This window comes from Culex quinquefasciatus, chromosome 2, assembly GCF_015732765.1.
Source record: "Culex quinquefasciatus strain JHB chromosome 2, VPISU_Cqui_1.0_pri_paternal, whole genome shotgun sequence".
Classification (NCBI taxonomy): Eukaryota; Metazoa; Arthropoda; class Insecta; order Diptera; family Culicidae; genus Culex; species Culex quinquefasciatus.
In genome coordinates, this window is record NC_051862.1 from 88,553,454 (window position 1) to 88,580,331 (window position 26,878).

Genomic DNA, 26,878 nt, shown 5'->3' on the forward strand with positions numbered 1-26,878 from the left:
TGTGACAAGTTCACATCGTCATTTAATATAAAACGTGGAATCTACAATCAGGAAAGCCTACTCCAAAAGCAAACAAACGTCAAACAATAATAACAAACGAACACGATTGAGGGGTCAGTGGATGCAAAACCAAGCTCAATAATAAAAAATAATTGTTTTAATTTTTTATTGTTCATTCAAGTTATTTTTAAAGAATCATGAAAGATCATGTTAGAAAACAAATTACATCTATTTTCATTTTTTATTAGTACTGTACTGCCCATGTTTGCATAAATTTCCCATATGCTTAAACAGCCAGCTGAGAAAAACGCATTTGAAGTTTGTCCCCTCCTGATTTCTAGAACAAGGTTACTGGATGTTATAGGCTTTTTTTTTTAACCAAACAGCATCAATAACTCAAAACCGATGAAAATGCATATGATATCTATGCGATCAGGGGCAGTGTAGTACTGTACGGTACTGTATAATTGAACAATAGCTGATCCGTAAGCTTTCTCATTTTTGTGTAGCTACCCGAATAAAATTATATGATAATATGCATTGTCAAAACCATGCAGTTACAATAGATATTATAATATCTATAGTTAGTTTATGGTTGATTTTTTTGAACTTCATTGGAATGACGATAAAGCTATCGTAGATTTCATGGTTACAGTCAATTTCATGGTTTTGTTATTGGAAATGTTATAAATTGAAACAATAAAACTACCGTAAAATACATGAAGACAGCAAATATCATGGTTTTGTTATTGGAAATCTCATAATGCATTTTTTCCAAATTTTTGTTACAGTAAGTTTTATTGTAATGTTATAGTTGCGTAGTGTTAACACGGACGAACGGACATGACACGAGCATTTTGAATTTGAAGCTGATTTTCTTCTAATTCTTCTTATTTCTTTCCTGCTTGTCTTCAGTGCGCAAACGCTCATGTCAAAACAAACTTTGACAGTTTGCGCTACTTGACAGTTTGCCTGATTTTTTGGTTGGTTCGTCGGCTGAAAAAACGTTTAAAATTTTCAGTTCGCGCTTGTAATTTAATCAAATTGAGAAGTTTCTAAAATCGAATAAAAATTAAACAGATCCGAACTTCCGTCAACAAATTTCTACTGAATTCTGCAATTTTTAGCAGTGGGCGGAGTGCTCAGTTAATGTGCGGCAGAAGATTTCCGGATTCGGGGTCGACAAGCTCAAGGACTCCAATCTAGAATCGTTCCGTGAATTGTAGGCTGTTCCTTGGCTGTACCTCCCTTCCCTGGTTCCGGTTGAAACAAGAAATTTTGTGCAAGAAACCCAATTATTGGGATCACAATTTCGACAAAGCAGAGTGGTTGGAACAAGGGTTGAAGCTGGGGACGAGTTTAACGGTTACCTCGGTGGCTCATGTGTTGGACGACAAAGTCCAAATGGATCGGCAATCTGAACAGTTCGATCGCCCTGGTTGCCGAAGACGTGTTAGACTGCAACCCCAGCAGCACACGTCGTTGCTGAACCGGATAAATCATCGTTTGGTTGAGCTGCAAGGACGAGTTGACTTTTACCCAACTGTCTAAACGAAATGGAAAAGCTGCGCGAATGTGCCTTATTTGTAGATCAAACTTTAAACTGATTTTCAACCTAGCAAACCTCACACCATCGCTGCGAAACAATCTGGACCACAACAAAGCTCGTTTCTGAACTCCTTGGGAAGTTGCGGTGTCCTTCAGTTGGGAGGCCCTCCTCGAGCTCCGTGTGTTGAGGGCCTCCTTTTCCATGGCGATCAATTTGGCCTAGGACTATCTATCGCTGTTATTTTTTGTTGAAATCTGGAACCGTGGAGAAACGGCATCGGGATATCCTTTTACTACCAGCTGCGTGACATTTGATGGACGAAAACGAAATTTATTTTTATTTCATTTTGCGGATCAAGCATAAACAAAATACCTTTTAACGTTGTTAATCGCCCTGAATTCAAAATTTCTCGAAATTTGTGTGCATCTTTATTACTTTGTTTATTTACAAATTCCGTGATTCGCTTCAGATAGTATTGTTGATATCAATCAAAATGTACAACTACCGTTCACCGCAAAAAGAACAGCGCGCTGTGAAAAACTATTGGAAGCGGGAAAATCAACGACAATTTTCAATCACCGCAGCATGACAACATTTTGACTGAATTAGTAATAATACCAACACAAAATAGTTCGCCAACGTGAACACCTGTAGCGCTAGTGTTTCAAGGCGGTTTTAACGTATTTTTATTCGGCTGAAATTTGAATTTTGCCTCAGAAAAATGAGCAAAATTTGTTCGTGGTGTCATGTCCGTTCGTCCGTGGTGTTAACTTTTTTTTTAACGATTTTTTTAAAATAATTTGAATCATGTAACAAAAGTATTTGAAATCGAGTTATATTTTAAATACAAAACTTCACAAACGATTTTGTGAAAAGCTCAAATCAAATCAAAGTATTAAAAAACTTAAGCATTAAGACATTAAAATACTAGAAATTTTACATATTTAACTGTTTCTACACAAAAAAATTAAATATTAAAATAATAAAATATTTAAATATTTGAATATTAAAATATTAAAATATTAAAATATTAAAATATTAAAATATTAAAATATTAAAATATTAAAATATTAAAATATTAAAATATTAAAATATTAAAATATTAAAATATTAAAATATTAAAATATTAAAATATTAAAATATTAAAATATTAAAATATTAAAATATTAAAATATTAAAATATTAAAATATTAAAATATTAAAATATTAAAATATTAAAATATTAAAATATTAAAATATTAAAATATTAAAATATTAAAATATTAAAATATTAAAATATTAAAATATTAAAATATTAAAATATTAAAATATTAAAATATTAAAATATTCAAATATTAAAATATTAAAATATTAAAATATTAAAATATTAAAATATTAAAATATTAAAATATTAAAATATTAAAATATCAAAATATTAAAATATTAAAATAATAAAATATTAAAATATTAAAATAATAAAATAATAAAATATTAAAATATTAAAATACAAAAATTTTCAAATATTAAAATATTAAAATATTAAAATATTAAAATATTAAAATATTAAAATATTAAAATATTAAAATATTAAAATATTAAAATATTAAAATATTAAAATATTAAAATATTAAAATATTAAAATATTAAAATATTAAAATATTAAAATATTAAAATATTAAAATATTAAAATATTAAAATATTAAAATATTAAAATATTAAAATATTAAAATATTAAAATATTAAAATATTAAAATATTAAAAATATTAAAATATTAAAATATTAAAATATTAAAATATTAAAATATTAAAATATTAAAATATTAAAATATTAAAATATTAAAATATTAAAATATTAAAATATTAAAATATTAAAATATTAAAATATTAAAATATTAAAATATTAAAATATTAAAATATTAAAATATTAAAATATTAAAATATTAAAATATTAAAATATTAAAATATTAAAATATTAAAATATTAAAATATTAAAATATTAAAATATTAAAATATTAAAATATTAAAATATTAAAATATTAAAATATTAAAATATTAAAATATTAAAATATTAAAATATTAAAATATTAAAATATTAAAATATTAAAATATTAAAATATTAAAATATTAAAATATTAAAATATTAAAATATTAAAATATTAAAATATTAAAATATTAAAATATTAAAATATTAAAATATTAAAATATTAAAATATTAAAATATTAAAATATTAAAATATTAAAATATTAAAATATTAAAATATTAAAATATTAAAATATTAAAATATTAACATATTAACATATTAAAATATTAAAATATTAAAATATTAAAATATTAACATATTAAAATATTAAAATATTAAAATATTAAAATATTAAAATATTAAAATATTAAAATATTAAAATATTAAAATATTAAAATATTAAAATATTAAAATATTAAAATATTAAAATATTAAAATATTAAAATATTAAAATATTAAAATATTAAAATATTAAAATATTAAAATATTAAAATATTAAAATATTAAAATATTAAAATATTAAAATATTAAAATATTAAAATATTAAAATATTAAAATATTAAAATATTAAAATATTAAAATATTAAAATATTAAAATATTAAAATATTAAAATATTAAAATATTAAAATATTAAAATATTAAAATATTAAAATATTAAAATATTAAAATATTAAAATATTAAAATATTAAAATATTAAAATATTAAAATATTAAAATATTAAAATATTAAAATATTAAAATATTAAAATATTAAAATATTAAAATATTAAAATATTAAAATATTAAAATATTAAAATATTAAAATATTAAAATATTAAAATATTAAAATATTAAAATATTAAAATATTAAAATATTAAAATATTAAAATATTAAAATATTAAAATATTAAAATATTAAAATATTAAAATATTAAAATATTAAAATATTAAAATATTAAAATATTAAAATATTAAAATATTAAAATATTAAAATATTAAAATATTAAAATATTAAAATATTAAAATATTAAAATATTAAAATATTAAAATATTAAAATATTAAAATATTAAAATATTAAAATATTAAAATATTAAAATATTAAAATATTAAAATATTCAAATATTAAAATATTAAAATATTAAAATATTAAAATATTAAAATATTAAAATATTAAAATATTAAAATATTAAAATATTAAAATATTAAAATATTAAAATATCAAAATATTAAAATATTAAAATAATAAAATATTAAAATAATAAAATAATAAAATATTAAAATATTAAAATACAAAAATTTTCAAATATTAAAATATTAAAATATTAAAATATTAAAATAATAAAATAATAAAATATTAAAATATTAAAATACAAAAATTTTCAAATATTAAAATATTAAAATATTAAAATATTAAAATATTAAAATATTAAAATATTAAAATATTAAAATATTAAAATATTAAAATATTAAAATATTAAAATATTAAAATATTAAAATATTAAAATATTAAAATATTAAAATATTAAAATATTAAAATATTAAAATATTAAAATATTAAAATATTAAAATATTAAAATATTAAAATATTAAAATATTAAAATATTAAAATATTAAAATATTAAAATATTAAAATATTAAAATATTAAAATATTAAAATATTAAAATATTAAAATATTAAAATATTAAAATATTAAAATATTAACATATTAAAATATTAAAATATTAAAATATTAAAATATTAAAATATTAAAATATTAAAATATTAAAATATTAAAATATTAAAATATTAAAATATTAAAATATTAAAATATTAAAATATTAAAATATTAAAATATTAAAATATTAAAATATTAAAATATTAAAATATTAAAATATTAAAATATTAAAATATTAAAATATTAAAATATTAAAATATTAAAATATTAAAATATTAAAATATTAAAATATTAAAATATTAAAATATTAAAATATTAAAATATTAAAATAAAATATTAAAATATTAAAATATTAAAATATTAAAATATTAAAATATTAAAATATTAAAAATTAAAATATTAAAATATTAAAATATTAAAATATTAAAATATTAAAATATTAAAATATTAAAATATTAAAATATTAAAATATTAAAATATTAAAATATTAAAATATTAAAATATTAAAATATTAAAATATTAAAATATTAAAATATTAAAATATTAAAATATTAAAATATTAAAATATTAAAATATTAAAATATTAAAATATTAAAATATTAAAATATTAAAATATTAAAATATTAAAATATTAAAATATTAAAATATTAAAATATTAAAATATTAAAATATTAAAATATTAAAATATTAAAATATTAAAATATTAAAATATTAAAATATTAAAATATTAAAATATTAAAATATTAAAATATTAAAATATTAAAATATTAAAATATTAAAATATTAAAATATTAAAATATTAAAATATTAAAATATTAAAATATTAAAATATTAAAATATTAAAATATTAAAATATTAAAATATTAAAATATTAAAATATTAAAATATTAAAATATTAAAATATTAAAATATTAAAATATTAAAATATTAAAATATTTAAATATTAAAATATTAAAATATTAAAATATTAAAATATTAAAATATTAAAATATTTAAATATTTAAATATTTAAATATTGAAATATTAAAATATTAAAATATTAAAATATTAAAATATTAAAATATTAAAATATTAAAATATTAAAATATTAAAATATTAAAATATTAAAATATTAAAATATTAAAATATTTAAATATTTAAATATTAAAATATTAAAATATTAAAATATTAAAATATTAAAATATTAAAATATTAAAATATTAAAATATTAAAAATTAAAAATTAAAATATTAAAATATTAAAATATTAAAATATTAAAATATTAAAATATTAAAATATTAAAAATTAAAATATTAAAATATTAAAATATTAAAATATTAAAATATTAAAATATTAAAATATTAAAATATTAAAATATTAAAATATTAAAATATTAAAATATTAAAATATTAAAATATTAAAATATTAAAATATTAAAATATTAAAATATTAAAATATTAAAATATTAAAATATTAAAATATTAAAATATTAAAATATTAAAATATTAAAATATTAAAATATTAAAATATTAAAATATTAAAATATTAAAATATTAAAATATTCAAACATTTGAACATTTGAACATTTAAACATTTAAACATTTAAACATTTAAACATTTAAACATTTAAACATTTAAACATTTAAACATTTAAACATTTAAACATTTAAACATTTAAACATTTAAACATTTAAACATTTAAACATTTAAACATTTAAACATTTAAACATTTAAACATTTAAACATTTAAACATTTAAACATTTAAACATTTAAACATTTAAACATTTAAACATTTAAACATTTAAACATTTAAACATTTAAACATTTAAACATTTAAACATTTAAACATTTAAACATTTAAACATTTAAACATTTAAACATTTAAACATTTAAACATTTAAACATTTAAACATTTAAACATTTAAACATTTAAACATTTAAACATTTAAACATTTAAACATTTAAACATTTAAACATTTAAACATTTAAACATTTAAACATTTAAACATTTAAACATTTAAACATTTAAACATTTAAACATTTAAACATTTAAACATTTAAACATTTAAACATTTAAACATTTAAACATTTAAACATTTAAACATTTAAACATTTAAACATTTAAACATTTAAACATTTAAACATTTAAACATTTAAACATTTAAACATTTAAACATTTAAACATTTAAACATTTAAACATTTAAACATTTAAACATTTAAACATTTAAACATTTAAACATTTAAACATTTAAACATTTAAACATTTAAACATTTAAACATTTAAACATTTAAACATTTAAACATTTAAACATTTAAACATTTAAACATTTAAACATTTAAACATTTAAACATTTAAACATTTAAACATTTAAACATTTAAACATTTAAACATTTAAACATTTAAACATTTAAACATTTAAACATTTAAACATTTAAACATTTAAACATTTAAACATTTAAACATTTAAACATTTAAACATTTAAACATTTAAACATTTAAACATTTAAACATTTAAACATTTAAACATTTAAACATTTAAACATTTAAACATTTAAACATTTAAACATTTAAACATTTAAACATTTAAACATTTAAACATTTAAACATTTAAACATTTAAACATTTAAACATTTAAACATTTAAACATTTAAACATTTAAACATTTAAACATTTAAACATTTAAACATTTAAACATTTAAACATTTAAACATTTAAACATTTAAACATTTAAACATTTAAACATTTAAACATTTAAACATTTAAACATTTAAACATTTAAACATTTAAACATTTAAACATTTAAACATTTAAACATTTAAACATTTAAACATTTAAACATTTAAACATTTAAACATTTAAACATTTAAACATTTAAACATTTAAACATTTAAACATTTAAACATTTAAACATTTAAACATTTAAACATTTAAACATTTAAACATTTAAACATTTAAACATTTAAACATTTAAACATTTAAACATTTAAACATTTAAACATTTAAACATTTAAACATTTAAACATTTAATCATTTAAACATTTTAACATTTTTATTCAATAATAGAAACGGCAAAAAATATTAAGGGTCACAAAACGAACACGACGCTCCCCTAACGAACGCACCATGACACCTAATCTGGGCGACGCTCCCCTAACGAACACACCATAGTTGATCGAGCTGTCATTAAGGATGTCATTTTTTTTTCACCCGCGCGCGTGTTTGATCCTGTTTGTGTGGCGCAGTTGAAATCGAGAATACTCAAATCGAATCGCGTGTGCTCGTGAATGAAGTTGTTCCGGCGTTCGTTCAACATGGTTCTGATGGACAAATCCACCGGGTCACCGAACCGGAACGGCTCTGGGATGGCGGAATTTTCGCATATTTGGGTGAGTATTTGGAGTTTTGTTGAACTTGGAGAGGGCGGAATCGCACCCGCAACAGCAGCAGGCATTTTCAGGCAAATTTCCCAAGCTATTGGCTGATGCACAAAGTGATTTGTTTACATTTTTTTGGTACCCTCCGCAAACTTCAAGCCATACAAAATTGTTGCCGGATCTTTTACGGGAGAGATCCTGAGAAAGATCCGGCAGCAATTTGTTTTGATTTGACGTTTGCTGAGGGTGCAAGTTTGGTTATGTTCAAAGAGAATGGTCAAGGTCAAGTTTGCGAGAGCAATGGTCTGAACAAACTGTGTGTGTTCCTCTTTTTACAGGGACTTCTTCTACCAGGCCCGGCGCCTGCTGCGACACTTCCGGCCGGATTTGTTCAGGATGGTCGTTTCGTCTGGAGGCGAAAATCGTTAGGTAAGTTGTGTGTTGATGCTCAACGGTGAACGTCCAAACAACGGTCAAGGAAAAGGTCACGAAAAGAATTTTGTTGAGTGGTACGCAACTGAAAAATAACAGAAACAGAAAGTAGCGTTTGACGTTTATTGGCACGGTGCCTGTGTTAAATTTGTTTTGATGAATAAATAAAATAATAGAATTTGCAAATTTGAATGCCACTGATTATTACAAAGGTTCATATAATTTTGTATTTAATGAAAACATATAGAGCTGCTCATCAGACCGAATCTCAAAATGCTGAATCTTGGAAGGAAATTAGGCAATTAGGATATTAGGAAATTCGGAAATTCGGAAATTAGGAAATTCGGAAATTAGGGAAATAGGAAATTAAGAAATTTGGAAATTAGGAAATTAGGAAATCAGGAAATTTGGAATTTAGGCAATTAGGAAATTCGGAAATTCGGATATTAGGAAATTCGAAATTAGGAAATTAGGCAATTAGGAAATTAGGAAATTAGGAAATTAGGAAATTCGGAAATTAGGAAATTAGGCAATTAGGAAATTAGGAGATTAAGAAATTAGGAAATTAGGAGATTAGGAAATTAGGAAATTAGGCAATTTGGAAATTGGGAAATTAGGAAATCAGGAAATCAGGAAATTACGAAATTAGGAAATTAGGAAATTTAGAAATTAGAAAAATCGGAAATTAGGAAATTGGGCAATTAGGAAATTAGGAAATAAGAAAATTAGGAAATTGGGAAATTAGGAAATTAGGAGATAAGAAAATTAGGAAATTAGGAAATTAGGAAATTAGAAAATTGGGCAATTAGGAAATTAGGAAATTAGGAAATTAGGAAAATAGGAAATTAGGAAATTTGGAAATAAGGAAATAAGGAAATAAGGAAATAAGGAAATAAGGAAATAAGGAAATAAGGAAATAAGGAAATAAGGAAATAAGGAAATTAGGAAATTGGGCAATTAGGAAATTAGGAAATAAGGAAATTAGGAAATTAGGAAATTAGAAACTAGGAAATTAGGAAATTAGGAAATTAGGAAATTAGGAAATTAGGAAATAAGGAAATTAGGAAATTAGGAAATTAGAAAATTAGGAAATTAGGAAATTGGGAAATTAAGAAATTAAAAAATTTAACAATTAAGAAATTACAAAATTAGGAAATTCGGAAATTTGGAAATTAGGAAATTAGGATATTAGGAAATGAGGAAATTTAGAAATTTAGAAATTAACAAATAATAAAATTAGAAAATTAGGAAATAATGAAATTAGGAAATTAGGAAGTTAGGAAATTAGGAAATTTAGAAATTAGAAAATAGGAAATTAGAAAATTAGGATATTAGGAAATTTTGAAATTAGGAAATTGGGAAATTAAGAAATTAAAAAATTTAACAATTAAGAAATTACAAAATTAGGAAATTAGGAAATTCGGAAATTTGGAAATGAGGAAATTAGGATATTAGGAAATGAGGAAATTTAGAAATTAACAAATAACAAAATTAGAAAATTAGGAAATAATGAAATTAGGAAATTAGGAAATTGGGAAATTAGGAAATTTAGAAATTAGAAAATAGGAAATTAGAAAATTAGGATATTAGGAAATTTTGAAATTAGGAAATTGGGAAATTAAGAAATTAAAAAATTTAACAATTAAGAAATTACAAAATTAGGAAATTAGGAAATTCGGAAATTTGGAAATTAGGAAATAAGGATATTAGGAAATGAGGAAATTTAGAAATTTAGAAATTAACAAATAACAAAATTAGAAAATTAGGAAATTAGGAAGTTAGGAAATTAGGAATTCAGGCAATTAGGAAATTAAGAAATTAGAAAATTAGAAAATTAGAAAATTAGGAAATTAGAAAATTAGAAAATTAGAAAATTAGAAAATTAGAAAATTAGAAAATTAGAAAATTAGAAAATTAGAAAATTAGAAAATTAGAAAATTAGAAAATTAGAAAATTAGAAAATTAGAAAATTAGAAAATTAGAAAATTAGAAAATTAGAAAATTAGAAAATTAGAAAATTAGAAAATTAGAAAATTAGAAAATTAGAAAATTAGAAAATTAGATAATTAGAAAATTAGAAAATAAGAAAATTAGAAAATCAGAAAATTGGAAAATAAGAAATTTAGAAAATTAGAAAATAAGAAAATTAGAAAATTAGAAAATTAGAAAATTAGAAAATTAGAAAATTCGAAAATTCGAAAATTCGAAAATTCGAAAATTCGAAAATTCGAAAATTCGAAAATTCGAAAATTCGAAAATTCGAAAATTCAAAAATTCGAAAATTAGAAAATTCAAAAATTTGAAAATTTGAAAATTTTAAAATTTTAAAATTTGAAAAAAAGAAAAATAGAAAATTTGAAAAATAGAAAAATAGAAAATTAGAAAATTAGAAAATTAGAAAATTAGAAAATTAGAAAATTAGAAAATTAGAAAATTAGAAAATTAGAAAATTAGAAAGTTAGAAAATTAGAAAATTAGAAAATTAGAAAATTAGAAAATTAGAAAATTAGAAAATTAGAAAATTAGAAAATTAGAAAATTAGAAAATTAGAAAATTAGAAAATTAGAAAATTAGAAAATTAGAAAATTAGAAAATTAGAAAATTAGAAAATTAGAAAATTAGAAAATTAGAAAATCAGAAAATTAGAAAATAAGAAAATAAGAAAATTAGAAAATTAGGAAATTAGGATATTGAGAAATTAAAAATAAAGCAATTAGGAAATTGAGTTATTATGAATTAAGTAATTTTAGAATTTTAAAGTTTTAAAATTTTAGAATATTAGAATGCTAGAATTTTAGAATTTTAGAATTTTAGAATTTTAAAATTTGAGAATTTGAGAATTTTAGAATTTTAGAATTTTAGAATTTTAAATTTTAAATTTTAGAATTTTAGAATTTTAAATTTTAGAATTTTAAATTTTAGAATTTAAATTTTAGAATTTTAGAATTTTAGAATTTTAAATTTTAAATTTTAGAATTTTAGAATTTTAGAATTTTAAATTTTAGAATTTTAGAATTTTAAATTTTAGAATTTTAGAATTTAGAATTTAGAATTTTAGAATTTTAAATTTTAGATTTTTAGAATTTTAAATTTAGAATTTAGAATTTTAGAATTTTAGAATTTTAGAATTTTTTTAGAATTTTAAATTTTAAATTTTAGAATTTTAGAATTTTAAATTTTAGAATTTTAGATTTTAGAATTTTAAATTTTAGAATTTTAGAATTTTAAATTTTAGAATTTTAGAATTTTAGAATTTTAGAATTTTAGAATTTTAAATTTTAGAATTTTAAATTTTAGAATTTTAGAATTTTAGAATTTTAGAATTTTAGAATTTTAGAATTTTAGAATTTTAAATTTTAGATTTTAGAATTTTAGAATTTTAGAATTTTAGAATTTTAGAATTTTAGAATTTTAGAATTTTAGAATTTTAGAATTTTAGAATTTTAGAATTTTAAATTTTAGAATTTTAGAATTTTAGAATTTTAGAATTTTAGAATTTTAGAATTTAGTAACAGCTAATTTAATAGCATTTATACCGAAACAAACATAATATTCCCTATGTCTAATTTAGTGTGTTTTCTTTTACAGGGGCCTATTCCACTGAGGATTGTGCTTCATAAATACGCGAGAGTTCATCCCAAATACGAAGCAGTAGTTCCGGCACCGGCTACAAACATTTCGAACAACGTCAGAAAGTTCGGATTGAAGCAGAATATTAAAAGACGCGGAAAAAGTACTATTTTTTTAAATCTACGAAAAAAACTATAAAATACAATAAAACTTACCATATTGACCATTAATTTCAATGTATAAATATATGTTTTACAGTACAATTTAGTGGAGAGAAAAAATAAATACAATGAAAATACAATGAATCATACTGTAGTTATTATTTATTTCAATGTACGAATATAGTTTAAACCGTACTATTTAGTATGGAAAATCCATGAAGAACTGTGAATCTACTGTGCAAACCATTGTAATGGTTACTGTTTTATTATAAATGTATGATGTTTTCTATGGTCAGGGTAATTTTTGGACGGAAAAGGCATCAATGAAAATACGGTAGAGTATATAGTTTTTGGTTTTTTTGTATGGGAAAAGTCGAAATTTTTATGGTGACTGTGCCTAACAATACCCCTTTTTTATAGTAATTTCCCAAAATAAGATATATTCTATGGTGAAAAAACATAATGGCTACTGTAGAATCATGGTAAAAATAACCATAGAATTTATCGTGTGATAACCATAAAATCTACTGTTGGTTTATAGTAAATCTTTATGCGGGTATAGTTATCATGCTTCATATGGACCAAATGATTCCCTTCACATTTTAAATACACTTAATAAATAATAAGTTTGAAAATAAATTGCTTACTTGCAATGTTTCAACATGAATCCAAGCTGTACCCGCATAAAGTTTTACTATAAACCTACAGTAGATTTTATGGTTATCACACGATAAATTCTATGGTTATTTTTACCATGATTCTACAGTAGCCTTTATGTTTTTTCACCATAGAATGTATCCTATTTCGGGAATTTACTATAAAAAAGGGGTATTGTTAGGCACAGTCACCATAAAATTTCGACTTTTCCCCATACAAAAAAACCAAAACTATATATCTACCGTATTTTCATTGATGACTTTTCCGTCCAAAAAATTACCCTGACCATAGAAAACATCATATATTTATAATAAAAACAGTAACCATTACAATGGATTGCACAGTCAATTTATAGTTCTTCATAGTTTTTTCCATACTAGATAGTACGGTTTAAACTATATTCGTACATTGAAATAAATAATAACTACAGTATGATTCATTGTATTTTCATTGTATTTATTTTTTTCTCGCCGCTAAATTGTACTGTAAAACATATATTTATACATTGAAATTAATGGTCAATACGGTAAGTTTTATTGTATTTTTATCGTTTTCTTTAATTTCACTTAATTTAGCACTTTTTTCCGTGTCGTTTTCTTTTTATTCCGCTTCAATCCGCACTGTTTGAAATTATTCGGAATGTCCGTAGCCGGTGCCGGATCAACTGCTTCGTAATTGGGATAGACATTCGCGTAATCTAGAAGCACAATCCTTAGTGAAATTAGCCCCTGTAGAAGAGAAAACACTGAATTAGACATAAGGAAAATTTACATATTTTGGCATGTTAAGGATCCGGTTCATTTTCTATTAAATTAGCTGTTCTTAAATTCTGAAATTTAGAAATTCTTAAATTCCTAAATTCCTTAATTCCAAAATTCCTAATTTCCTAAATTCCAAACTTCATAATTTCCTAATTTCCTTAACTCCTATATACTTAAATTCCTAATTCCCAAATTCATAAATTCTAAATTCCAGAATTCCTATATTCCTGAATTCCCAAATTCACAAATCCCTTAATTCCTAAATTCCTAAATCATGAAATTTTGAAATTCTTAAATTCCTAAATTCCCAAATTCCTAAATTCCAAAATTCCTAATTTCTTAAATTCCTAACTTCATAATTTCCTAATTTCCTTAACTCCTATATTCTTAAATTCCTAATTCCTTAAATTCATAAATTCCTTAGTTCCAGAATTCCTAAAATCCTATATTCCTGAATTCCCAAATTCACAAATCCCTAAATTCCAAATTTCCTAAATTCCTGAATTTTAAATTCCTTTATTCCTAAATTCTAATTTCATAAGTTCATAATTTAATAATTTCCTATATACCTGAATTCCTAAGGAATTAAGGAATCTAAATTCAAAATTGAAAAAAACCTAAAAAGTTTTAATTTCCTAGATTTTTAAATTCCATAATATCTCAATTCCTAAACTACTAAATTCCTAAATTCATAATTCCATAAATTCCTATAATCCTAAATTCCTTAAATTCCTAAATTCTTACATTTCTAAATTCCTGAATTCCTAAATTCCCAAATTCACAAATTCCCAAATTCCTAAGTTCCAAAAATTCCAAAATCCAAAATTCTTAAATTCCTAAATTCCAAAATTGCAAAATTCCAGAATTTTAAAATTCCTTAATTCTAAAATTCAAAAATTCCAATACTCCAAAATTCCATAATTCCTAAATTCTTAAATTTCTAAATTTCTAAATTCCAAAATTCCTTAATTCCTAAATTCCTAAATTCCTTAATTCCTAAATTCCAAAATTCCAAAATTCAAAAATTCCAATACTCCAAAATTTCATAATTCCTAAATTCCTAAATTTCTAAATTTCTTAATTTGTAAATTTGTAAATTTGTAAATTTGTAAATTTGTAAATTTGTAAATTTGTAAATTCCTAAATTTGTAAATTCCTAAATTTGTAAATTCCTAAATTTCTAAATTTTTTAATTTCTAAATTTCTAAATTTCTGAATTTCTAAATTTCTTAATTTCTAAATTTCTAAATTTCTAAATTTCTAAATTTCTAAATTTCTAACTTCTAAATTTCTAAATTTCTAAATTTCTAAATTTCTAAATTTCTAAATTTCTAAATTTCTTAATTTCTATATTTCTAAATTTCTAAATTTCTAAATTTCTTAATTTCTAAATTTCTAAATTTCTAAATTTCCAAATTTCTAAATTTCTAAATTTCTAAATTTCTAAATTTCTAAATTTCTAAATTTCTAAATTTCTAAATTTCTAAATTTCCTAATTTCAAAATTTTTAAATTCCTAAAATCCTAAATTGCTAAAATCCTAAAAATCAATCAGAATTTTAGCAAAAAAAATATAAAAAAATACTAAAAACATTCCATTTTTTCGTACTCGATTATCCGATAACTCGACTATTTTGGTTTATTTTGATTAATATCGAAAAATCAATCATCCGAAGGTTCAGATTACCGAAGAAGGAAAAATTCTACTTTTATTTTGGACTGAAATTTTAGTTCACTCATACAAAATAAGTTGATTCGATCTGTTGGTTACAGTTTTCCATTTTAGGTTACACAATTTTGTAATTTTAAAATTTTAGAATTTTTTTAAACTCAAATTTTCTGATTTTCTAAATTTAAATTATTTGAAATAAATTGTAGAATTCTTAAACATTTGAATCCTAGAAAATCTCTTTAAAAATATGATTTTCTCTATGGTTTCCAATATTCTGAACAATAAGCAAAATCCTGCTTTTGATTTTCGTCCTTTCAAGATTCAGCGTTTTGAGATTCGGTTTGATGAGCAGCTCTGGATTATCAATATTTTTACATTAATAATATAACTTTATTTGTAATTTTCAGTTGCATTGAAATGTGCAAATCCAAATTATTTGATTCACTCATCAAAACAAATTGCACGGCGTGAAACGCTACATTCCGTTTCTGTTACTTTTCAGCTGCGTACCGCTAAAAAAAATCGTGACCTTCTCCTTGACGTTTGAAAGTTTTCCGAGCTGCGCAGCCCCAACACAGAACTCACCTAACGATTTTCGCCTCCAGGCGAGACGAGCTCACCATCCGGAACAAACACGGCCGAAAGTGACCGCAGCAGGCGCCGGGTCCTCTCCCAATCGAACGCATCCGTTGGGTTGTGTCCCGTTAGCGAACCCGGTGGGAGAAGTCCCTGTGAAAAGAGAAACAAACAGTTTGTTTAGATCAAATGTTGCTGCAGTAGGCCACGAAAGATGTCTGCTGCTGCTGCGGAGATTTCGCACCGTGGCTCTCCCTCCACAAAGTTTTCCAAGCAAAATTCCACCACAGCTGAAATACTCACCCAAAATGATTGACAATTTCAAATTTGCTTTTCCGGATCGGTGACTCGGCAGATTTTTTCTGCCGGAAACGTGTGGAAGAAGTCCCTGTAAAGTAGAAAAAAACAAACACTGTGATTAAGCAATCTGCCCAAGCAGGCAATAGATATTGCCGCTGCTGTTTTGTTTGGAATTCCCTCCACCCTCACGAAACTCAAAATACTCACCCAAAGTTCCGCCATCCCGGAGCCGCTCCATTTCGAACTTCGAACATCCGTCCAACCAACACTAGGATCGCGTTCGGCAACTTGATTGCCAATCGCCGGATGTGGCCAATTGGCTTAAACGACCGCCTCAACGCGAAAAATCCGGGTTTCCCCTAAAACTTCAGCAAACACCGTCAACACGAACATGATCGGACACGCGCGAGTAAAAAAAGTGACAGCTCGCTCGAACCATGGTGCGTTCGTTTCAGGAGCGTCGCACGGGTTCAGTGTAACTTGGTGTAATGGTGCGTTCGTTGCATGAGCGTCGGCTGAACAGGTTCAGTGTAAAGTTGGGTTTGTTAATTGATATTGGAATGTTTAAATGTTTAAATGTTTAAATGTTTAAATGTTTAAATGTTTAAGTGTTTAAATGTTTAAATGTTTAAATGTTTAAATGTTTAAATGTTTAAATGTTTAAATGTTTAAATGTTTAAATGTTTAAATGTTTAAATGTTTAAATGTTTAAATGTTTAAATGTTTAAATGTTTAAATGTTTAAATGTTTAAATGTTTAAATGTTTAAATGTTTAAATGTTTAAATGTTTAAATGTTTAAATGTTTAAATGTTTAAATGTTTAAATGTTTAAATGTTTAAATGTTTAAATGTTTAAATGTTTAAATGTTTAAATGTTTAAATGTTTAAATGTTTAAATGTTTAAATGTTTAAATGTTTAAATGTTTAAATGTTTAAATGTTTAAATGTTTAAATGTTTAAATGTTTAAATGTTTAAATGTTTAAATGTTTAAATGTTTAAATGTTTAAATGTTTAAATGTTTAAATGTTTAAATGTTTAAATGTTTAAATGTTTAAATGTTTAAATGTTTAAATGTTTAAATGTTTAAATGTTTAAATGTTTAAATGTTTAAATGTTTAAATGTTTAAATGTTTAAATGTTTAAATGTTTAAATGTTTAAATGTTTAAATGTTTAAATGTTTAAATGTTTAAATGTTTAAATGTTTAAATGTTTAAATGTTTAAATGTTTAAATGTTTAAATGTTTAAATGTTTAAATGTTTAAATGTTTAAATGTTTAAATGTTTAAATGTTTAAATGTTTAAATGTTTAAATGTTTAAATGTTTAAATGTTTAAATGTTTAAATGTTTAAATGTTTAAATGTTTAAATGTTTAAATGTTTAAATGTTTAAATGTTTAAATGTTTAAATGTTTAAATGTTTAAATGTTTAAATGTTTAAATGTTTAAATGTTTAAATGTTTAAATGTTTAAATGTTTAAATGTTTAAATGTTTAAATGTTTAAATGTTTAAATGTTTAAATGTTTAAATGTTTAAATGTTTAAATGTTTAAATGTTTAAATGTTTAAATGTTTAAATGTTTAAATGTTTAAATGTTTAAATGTTTAAATGTTTAAATGTTTAAATGTTTAAATGTTTAAATGTTTAAATGTTTAAATGTTTAAATGTTTAAATGTTTAAATGTTTAAATGTTTAAATGTTTAAATGTTTAAATGTTTAAATATTTAAATATTTAAATGTTTAAATGTTTAAATGTTTAAATGTTTAAATATTTAAATATTTAAATGTTTACATATTTAAATATTTAAATGTTTGAATGTTTAAATGTTTAAATGTTTAAATGTTTGAATGTTTAAATGTTTAAATGTTTAAATGTTTGAATGTTTAAATGTTTAAATGTTTAAATGTTTAAATGTTTATATGTAATATTTTAATATTTTAATATTTTTATATTTTAATATTTTAATATTTTAATATTTTAATATTTTAATATTTTAATATTTTAATATTTTAATATTTTAATATTTTAATATTTTAATATTTTAATATTTTAATATTTTAATATTTTAATATTTTAATATTTTAATATTTTAATATTTTAATATTTTAATATTTTAATATTTTAATATTTTAATATTTTAATATTTTAATATTTTAATATTTTAATATTTTAATATTTTAATATTTTAATATTTTAATATTTTAATATTTTAATATTTTAATATTTTAATATTTTAATATTTTAATATTTTAATATTTTAATATTTTAATATTTTAATATTTTAATATTTTAATATTTTAATATTTTAATATTTTAATATTTTAATATTTTAATATTTTAATATTTTAATATTTTAATATTTTAATATTTTAATATTTTAATATTTTAATATTTTAATATTTTAATATTTTAATATTTTAATATTTTAATATTTTAATATTTTAATATTTTAATATTTTAATATTTTAATATTTTAATATTTTAATATTTTAATATTTTAATATTTTAATATTTTAATGTTTTAATATTTTAATATTTTAATATTTTAATATTTTAATATTTTAATATTTTAATATTTTAATATTTTAATATTTTAATATTTTAATATTTTAATATTTTAATATTTTAATATTTTAATATTTTAATATTTTAATATTTTAATATTTTAATATTTTAATATTTTAATATTTTAATATTTTAATATTTTAATATTTTAATATTTTAATATTTTAATATTTTAATATTTTAATATTTTAATATTTTAATATTTTAATATTTTAATATTTTAATATTTTACTATTTTAACATTTAAATATTTTTATATTTATATATTTTACTATTCTAATATTTTACTATTCTAATATTTTACTATTCTAATATTTTACTATTCCAATATTTTACTATTCTAATATTTTAATATTTTTATATTTTCAATACTTTTATTACATGATTCGCATTATTTGAAAAAATCGTTCAAAAAAAAGTTCACACTATGCAACTATAACATTACAATGAAACTTACTGTAACAAAAAAATTGGAAAAAAATGCGTTATGAGATTTCCAATAACAAAACCATAATATTTGCTGTATTCATGAAATGTACAGTAGTTTTATTGTTTCAATTTATAACATTTCCAATAACAAAACCATGAAATTTGCTGTAACCATGAAATCTACGATAACTTTATCGTCATTCCAATGAAGTTAAAAAAAATCAACCATAAACTTACCATAAATATTATAATATCTATTGTAACTTCATGGTTTTGACAATACAAATCATCATATAATTTTATTCGGGTATCGCTTAGTAAATTGATGATAAATCTTTTTTTTTTCTTATAGTGTGTCTTATTCTTTTATTCAAATTGTAACAAAACTCATAATTACCTTCTTTTTTCTCTACTTTTTTACAGGCGAACGCGAAGTTTGAACGCGCCATCCCCATTCCAACAGTTTGGACCATGTGGTCGGATTATGAAAAATTCAGCCATGGTGATGTGAGTGTTACCTTCATATGCTGTCAAGAAATGTTCTGTATTGTTCCAAAATCTTGTAGGCAAATTCAAGACCCCGCCAGTCAGCGACTGACCTGGTACAAGCCTCCGCTGGCGGTGCTGGTGATAAAGAAGGTTCGTGACTCGAAGGTGCTGCTGCCGTTCGTGAAGCTCGTCGAGTGGCTCATCCAGGAGAAGCACATGGTCGTGTGGGTGGAGGGTGCGATTCTGGACGATCCGCTGCTGACCGGGGACAAGCGGTTCACCAAGATTCAGGACAAGCTGATTACGTTCAAGTGAGTTTTGAGCTACCTTTCGGAGGTTGAATTCTTCTAACTGGGGTTAAATCTCCTTCTTCCTTCCAGAGATGGTCGGGACGACCTGACGGACAAGATCGATTTCATTATCTGTCTGGGCGGTGATGGCACGCTGCTGTACGCCTCACTGCTGTTCCAAAAGTCCGTCCCACCGGTGATGGCGTTCCATCTGGGGTCGCTCGGTTTCCTGACGCCGTTTCAGTTTGACAACTTCCAGGAGCAGGTCACGAACGTGCTCGAAGGCCACGCCGCACTCACGTTACGTAGCCGGCTGCGGTGCATCATCGTTCGGAAGGACAAAACCGAACAGGAAATTTCCACCTTCAAATCGTCCCAGGATCCGACGACCAACATTTTGGTAACAACCTCAAACAGCTTCTTGTAACTCAAATTTCAACAACTCTGATTCAATTTCCAGGTCCTCAACGAGGTCGTCATCGATCGGGGCATGTCGTCGTACCTGACCAACATCGATCTGTTTCTGGACGGGAAGCACATCACGTCGGTGCAGGGCGATGGGTTGATCGTGTCCACGCCCACCGGTAGTACGGCCTACTCGGCGGCGGCCGGAGCGTCGATGATTCATCCGTCGGTGCCGGCCATTCTGGTATCGCCGATCTGTCCGCATTCGCTCAGCTTCCGGCCGATCGTGCTGCCGGCGGGGGTGGAGTTGAAGGTTAGACGAGTGGTGAAGTAATCCAAGTCCGTTGAAGCTAATAGTGAGATTTTGTTTCAGATTGCCCTCTCGCCCGATAGTCGCAACAGTTCGTGGGTTTCGTTTGACGGCAGGAACCGTCAGGAGTTGTTGCATGGTGATAGGTGAGTGGATAAATTATCTGTATAGATAGATGTAACAAAACAGGGATAAAGGATTGATTAGAAGCGACATTCTGCGATTTTCCAGTTCTTCAGAATATACGCAAAAGTTGATTCAATTTATTGCGAATCTAAACAATACCTTCTGTGTGGCATTGCACAGTGCACAGTGGTCCGAAACCGAAATCTAGCGTGACAAAATTGATAGCGGCCGAACGTTAAAATTAAAGCTTTGGTGTCTTCGCCACAAATGATCAGGGTCAATAGGGTCATCTTTTATGTGACATTAAGGCGGTCCAAATTTTAGGGTGGTTCAGAATTTTTAATTTGGCGAGGTGACGAGATAGCGCTTCAGTGTCTTGAGAAAAGTTGTAGGGAACATCCTTCTGAGCAACTTTGCTGAAGAGCACAAAGCTTTATCTTCAAACGGGATGTCTTTAAAACCATTTTTGTGATTTAAGTTATAGTGTTTATGAAAAAAAATTTTTTTTTGAATTTATCAATTCAGGCTTATGTCCTAGCAAGTTGGTGTCTTCTAGACATTTGTAGAGCTTATCAAAACACGCATTTTATATCTAAGAGAACGAAAATTGTAACTTTTAAACAAAAGTTCTAGCCAAAATACGACGAAAAAGACGCAATTTTCAAATGTGAATAACTTAATTATGTACAAAAGTATGTCAATGCACAAAGTACACATTGTTGTTTGTTTAACTCATTTGATCCTAATTTGAAAATGAGCAGTTTTAGTTTTTTTTAATTTGTAATTTGTTGTTTTATTGGGTTTTTTTCTTTTTTTTATTGTTTATTTTGACAAGCTCTACTGAGCTCTCTTAGCGCTCAACGGCAAAATATGTAGATTTTTAGATTCATCAACATCTCGCACAGGCCAATTGAATTGCTCCTTTTTAAGCTCATTCCATATTCCTTGTCCCGCCTATGTGGATCAATCGGACCGCGCACAGGACTCACAATCCAGAGGTTGCCGGTTCGAATCCCGCGGCGGGCGCTCTAAAATTCTTTGTGTAAATATGGGTATTCGGCGCCGTCGCTCCGTGCCATACTTTCATACATTTAGGAGCCCAGGGCGGCGAAGTCCTTGTAGAAAAAAGGAAGACACTAGTGGCTGGTACTAACAATGGTTCAAAATTTTGGTGAAGACTCATTAAACCGGTCCCGTGTGCATGACGAAGGCCGATTTTCAAAAAGTTTTTTTTATAAAAAAGATAAAAATATTTTTCTGTTTTTCATATAAAAATCGACAGTTTTTGATTTTCGTATTTTTGAAAATTCAAAATTTCAAAATCGGGCTTCGTCATGCACACGGGACATGTCTTGGGAGTCTTCACCCAAAATTTCAGCCAATTTTGTCCATCCCATCTTGAGATATCGTGGCACCCGTAAATCAACTTGGTGTTCAGAGAAAAACGCTCAGAAAGTTAGACAGTTGGCTTTGCGCATGGCAAAATTCTGAGCTTAAATCGTCTCTAACTAAGATAAATCATGAAATATCTTCATGAAACTTTCAGGAGTGATTGAAAACCATCTTTTATGTGGATTTAATAAATTTTCTATAAAATGAAATTTTGTGATTTTCTACATGTATGTAACCCCTTAATTTCACAATCAATGAAAAATGAATGGCTGATTCGCAATTAAGACATATTTGCTTTAAATTCCGGACACTCTCTTTAGTTTTTTAAACTTTCAAATTCAGACTAAACTTACAAGAAATGGCATTTAAGAATAAGCGGTTAACAGGAAGGCAATTTTTTATATTGAAACGTGGTTTTACTTGTGGGCACGCTCAATTCTCATTTATTTATTTATTTATTTATTTGGAATCGACTCCAGCCTTTAATTGTGAAAGTTGATGTGAAATTCATCTAAGATACAGTTTTGACATTTATTATGCTATATTATTTACAAATAATTGATTAAACAAGATGAGTTACATGACGTAATTTATTGCATGACATAATTTATTGCCAAGAAAACATTTTTGGGATCTCTAAAAGATACTTTTCAGCTTAAATAAATAATTCACATTCCCGTGTTACTTATCTATCAACTTATTTTTTTTAAATCAGGTTTTTTCTCCAAAAACCCTGACTCCAAAAACAAGCATCAAGATCAGCATATTCCCACCTCCAATTAAAAAAAAATCAACATCGAAGAACTGCTGAAAAAAGTTATTATCGTATACCCGTTACAGGTAAAAAATTACCACTCATTTTGCTCAATGAGCAAAAAATTAGTACGAGCGCGAGCGATGAGTATTTTTGCTCATAAAATATATGAGCAAACATGAGCAGGAGTAAACCGAGTAAACGTGAGCTAGCGCGCGTAGCGCTCCTCCTCACGAATGAGTGAAAAATGCGCGCTCATGAGTATTGATGAGCGCTCAAAACAGCAACACTGACCAGACACGCATCCACTGTAACTTCTCTTTTAAAAGAACTTTTTTGGCATTTCGCGTAGATGATTTTCAGCATGTTGTGCCAGTGATTAGAGTACACTAATTACGCTAATCTGACACGGATAGATTATATTGAAAATTTCGGGGAAGCTTTTTTACACATAAAACAATGATTTTATCAATAATGCCGTAGTTTTGCTGATATTTTTGCATGAAAAATTGTATGGACAAACTAAAGATGCAAAATGGTTTCTTTGGGCATACCGAAGGCACCAAAAAAGTTTTAGACGGATTAAAAAAATACAAAAATTAAAATTAGCGAAAAAAATACCGATTTCGTAGAGAACTGCTCACCTGCTTAGTAGACCCAATATAGAGGCATCTACTCGAAACTTTTGCTTAAAAATTTAGAAAATTAGGTTTGGGATTTGAGACATAGTATTTTAAACCCCCGGACCTCACTCAGATCTCTGTAACGAAAACTTACAAAATTTATGCTTGTCCTTTGAAGGAATCTAACAACATTATTTTTATTTGCTAACTTTCAGCCTCCACGTGACGACGTCCATCTACCCGGTGCCGAGCATATGCGCCCAGGACCAGATCGCCGACTGGTTCGATTCGCTGGCCGAGTGTCTGCACTGGAACGTGCGCAAGCGGCAAAAGTGCTTGGACGAGCTGTCCGACCTTACGGGGTCCGGGACCGAGGACAGCGCCATCGAGGAGATCGAACGGGGCATGGAGAATCTGGAGAGCTAGAGGAAAAGAAGCATAAAAGTGGAAGATCGCTTTCAGTTACCAATTTAAACAAGCGAGATAAAGAAAATGGAAAGGTCGTCCCCGCAATCAATAAAAGAGCCTCCGAGTTTTTTTTTCTTCTTCTTGCAAACAATATTTTGCTTAATTGTAATATTTCAAAACTAGGTAAAGACTGTGAAGAGACTAGGGAAGTGAGAGAGTTGCGTTCAGAGTGTGCGAGATTTGCAGAATCTAAGGTGTAAGGACAGGCTAATTGTATTTTTAGTCTTTAGGGAATCGTACTATTTAGGAAACCCCCATTTCATTGTGTTGTTACACCCACCCACACACACAAACACACATTGCTTCGAGTTTGTGGCAATTTGATTCTGATGTTAGGTTTTTGTTTTTTTCCGCAGAAACAGTGCTAGTGATTTGTTGTTCATTCCGATTATGGGAGCCAAGCGATTATTAGTTGTGTGTGTGTGTGGTGTGCGCGTTAGCGCGATTTATACAAATAGGCAAGTTTCGTTCAATGTTCAAGTTTGATGTAGACAAAACAAAACACAACACAAACCACCCCGCGCGCAATAAAATGTTTAAAAAAAGCTGCAAGGAGTGAACGTGCTGCGAGAGGCGACAGTTTAGAGTTAGGAACTTTTTTTCTTTTTCGTTTTTGCTGTATTTTAAGCATAGATTTTACGTTTTTACGCATGATAATTATTGAACACAGTTGAAGCAGCTGCGGCAGTGTAAGATTTCGCGTTTGGAACAAGAAGCAAAACTTGGCAAATAAAAAAAGAACCCGATTGTTAAAACAAACCTAGCTATTAGAGAAAGTTGATCTTTTTAAAATTTATATCAAGGTATGATATTTAATAAAAAAAAGTATAAAAAAAACTTCAAGCTTATTTGAAATTGCGTTTGATTTTGACTCATCCCATGACCCGGACTCTTCAAGAAACATTTTTGGTTATGGTACTGTTCATCGAAAATTGTCAAAAATTCAAATTATTTTTGAATAAACCCAAACATGCTTAAAATGATTCTAAACGCAGGGGAATGCATTTTCAATTGATTTAAGCTGATTGCACTTAAATTTCCATAGACATTTTTAAGGTTTTTGTAAAAAAAATGTTTGCTTTGTTCCTGCTTTTTCGAGTTTTAAATGCTTGTGATTGTTACAAATCTCGTTTTTTTGGCCAAAATTGTTTTAAATTGATTCCGACCTTATTCTTTCATGGAATGGTAATCTAACTCTATTGGATCACGTTGCAGGGCTTTGGTGTCTTCAACAAATTGTAGAGGAGAAAATTTCAAGAATGTTTATCAATGGCGCCAAATTTCCAGCTCACGGTCTACACGAGCTATACGACATGTTTGCATCAAGCATGGGAATAGCTCAAAATGTTAGCATTTTAGCGGCCTACTATGCTCTGAGGTGATAATCGGTAAATTAATGAGTAAATTGCTTGATGTTTATGGTTAATACATTGTTTATGAACTAAAATTCACCGCAAGAGGCGCTGTCAATATTGTTTACGTGTGGTTTTTGAAAAGGTCGTATGAAATACATACATAATTATTTTTCCACATTACTTTTTTTGTCAGTTTGAGATATATTACAAGCATTACGTAAATTTCTCCACATTTAACAATTATAATATTAACATATCCAGGTTTTTAACAACATGGACGAATATCGACGGTAACGCTTGTAACGGTACGGGGGTACTGTCAAACCAATTTGGTAACGCGTGTAACACGCCTGCTCGCGATGCTCGAGCTTATGCCAAAAAATGTCACCAACATGGCGCCCACAAGTCTTTGCATTCGCAACGTGTTCCTCTTTCGACCGCAGCCCGCACCAAAACGTTTTTAACAGCGTAACAAGGAGAAAAACATCCGAGACCGACGCTGAACGCAGAATATCTGAACCCGCTGGCTGCTGGCCGGAACACGGATCACAGTTGAGACCGCCCCCGCAGTGCGACGAAAACACCCGACTCTGAACCTGCTGGCTGGTGGCCGAAACACGGATCACAGCTGAGACCGTTTCCGCAGTGCGACAAAAAAACACCCGACTCTGAACCCGCGGCTGCTGACCGAAACACGAATCACCTGAGACCGCTCCCGCAGTGCGACGAAAACACCCGACTCTGAACCCGGGGCTGCTGGCCGGAACACGGATCACAGCTGAGACCGCCCCCGCAGTGCGACGAAAACACCCGACTCTGGACCCGCGGCTACTGGCCGGAAGACGGATCACAGCTGAGAGTCGGGTGTTTTTTCGTCGCACTGCGGGGGCGGTCTCAACTGTGATCCGTCTTCCGGCCAGTAGCCGCGGGTTCAGAGTCGGGTGTTTTCGTCGCACTGCGGGGGCGGTCTCAGCTGTGATCCGTCTTCCGGCCAGCAGCCGC

General features: G+C 25.1%; 1 protein-coding gene across 1 annotated transcript in view; it reads left to right on the forward strand.

Moving 5' to 3' along the window:
* The window catches only part of LOC6052446 (NAD kinase), an 89,264-nt gene extending 64,005 nt beyond the window's left edge, over window positions 1–25,259 (forward strand). The window contains exons 3-8 of the mRNA XM_038251418.1: window positions 20,088–20,171; window positions 20,231–20,464; window positions 20,534–20,843; window positions 20,904–21,161; window positions 21,222–21,304; window positions 24,269–25,259. Of these exons, the coding sequence (XP_038107346.1) occupies window positions 20,088–20,171; window positions 20,231–20,464; window positions 20,534–20,843; window positions 20,904–21,161; window positions 21,222–21,304; window positions 24,269–24,479 (1,180 nt within the window). The 3' untranslated portion in view covers window positions 24,480–25,259. The remainder of the gene's footprint in view (window positions 1–20,087; window positions 20,172–20,230; window positions 20,465–20,533; window positions 20,844–20,903; window positions 21,162–21,221; window positions 21,305–24,268) is intronic.
* Window positions 25,260–26,878: the final 1,619 nt, after the last annotated feature.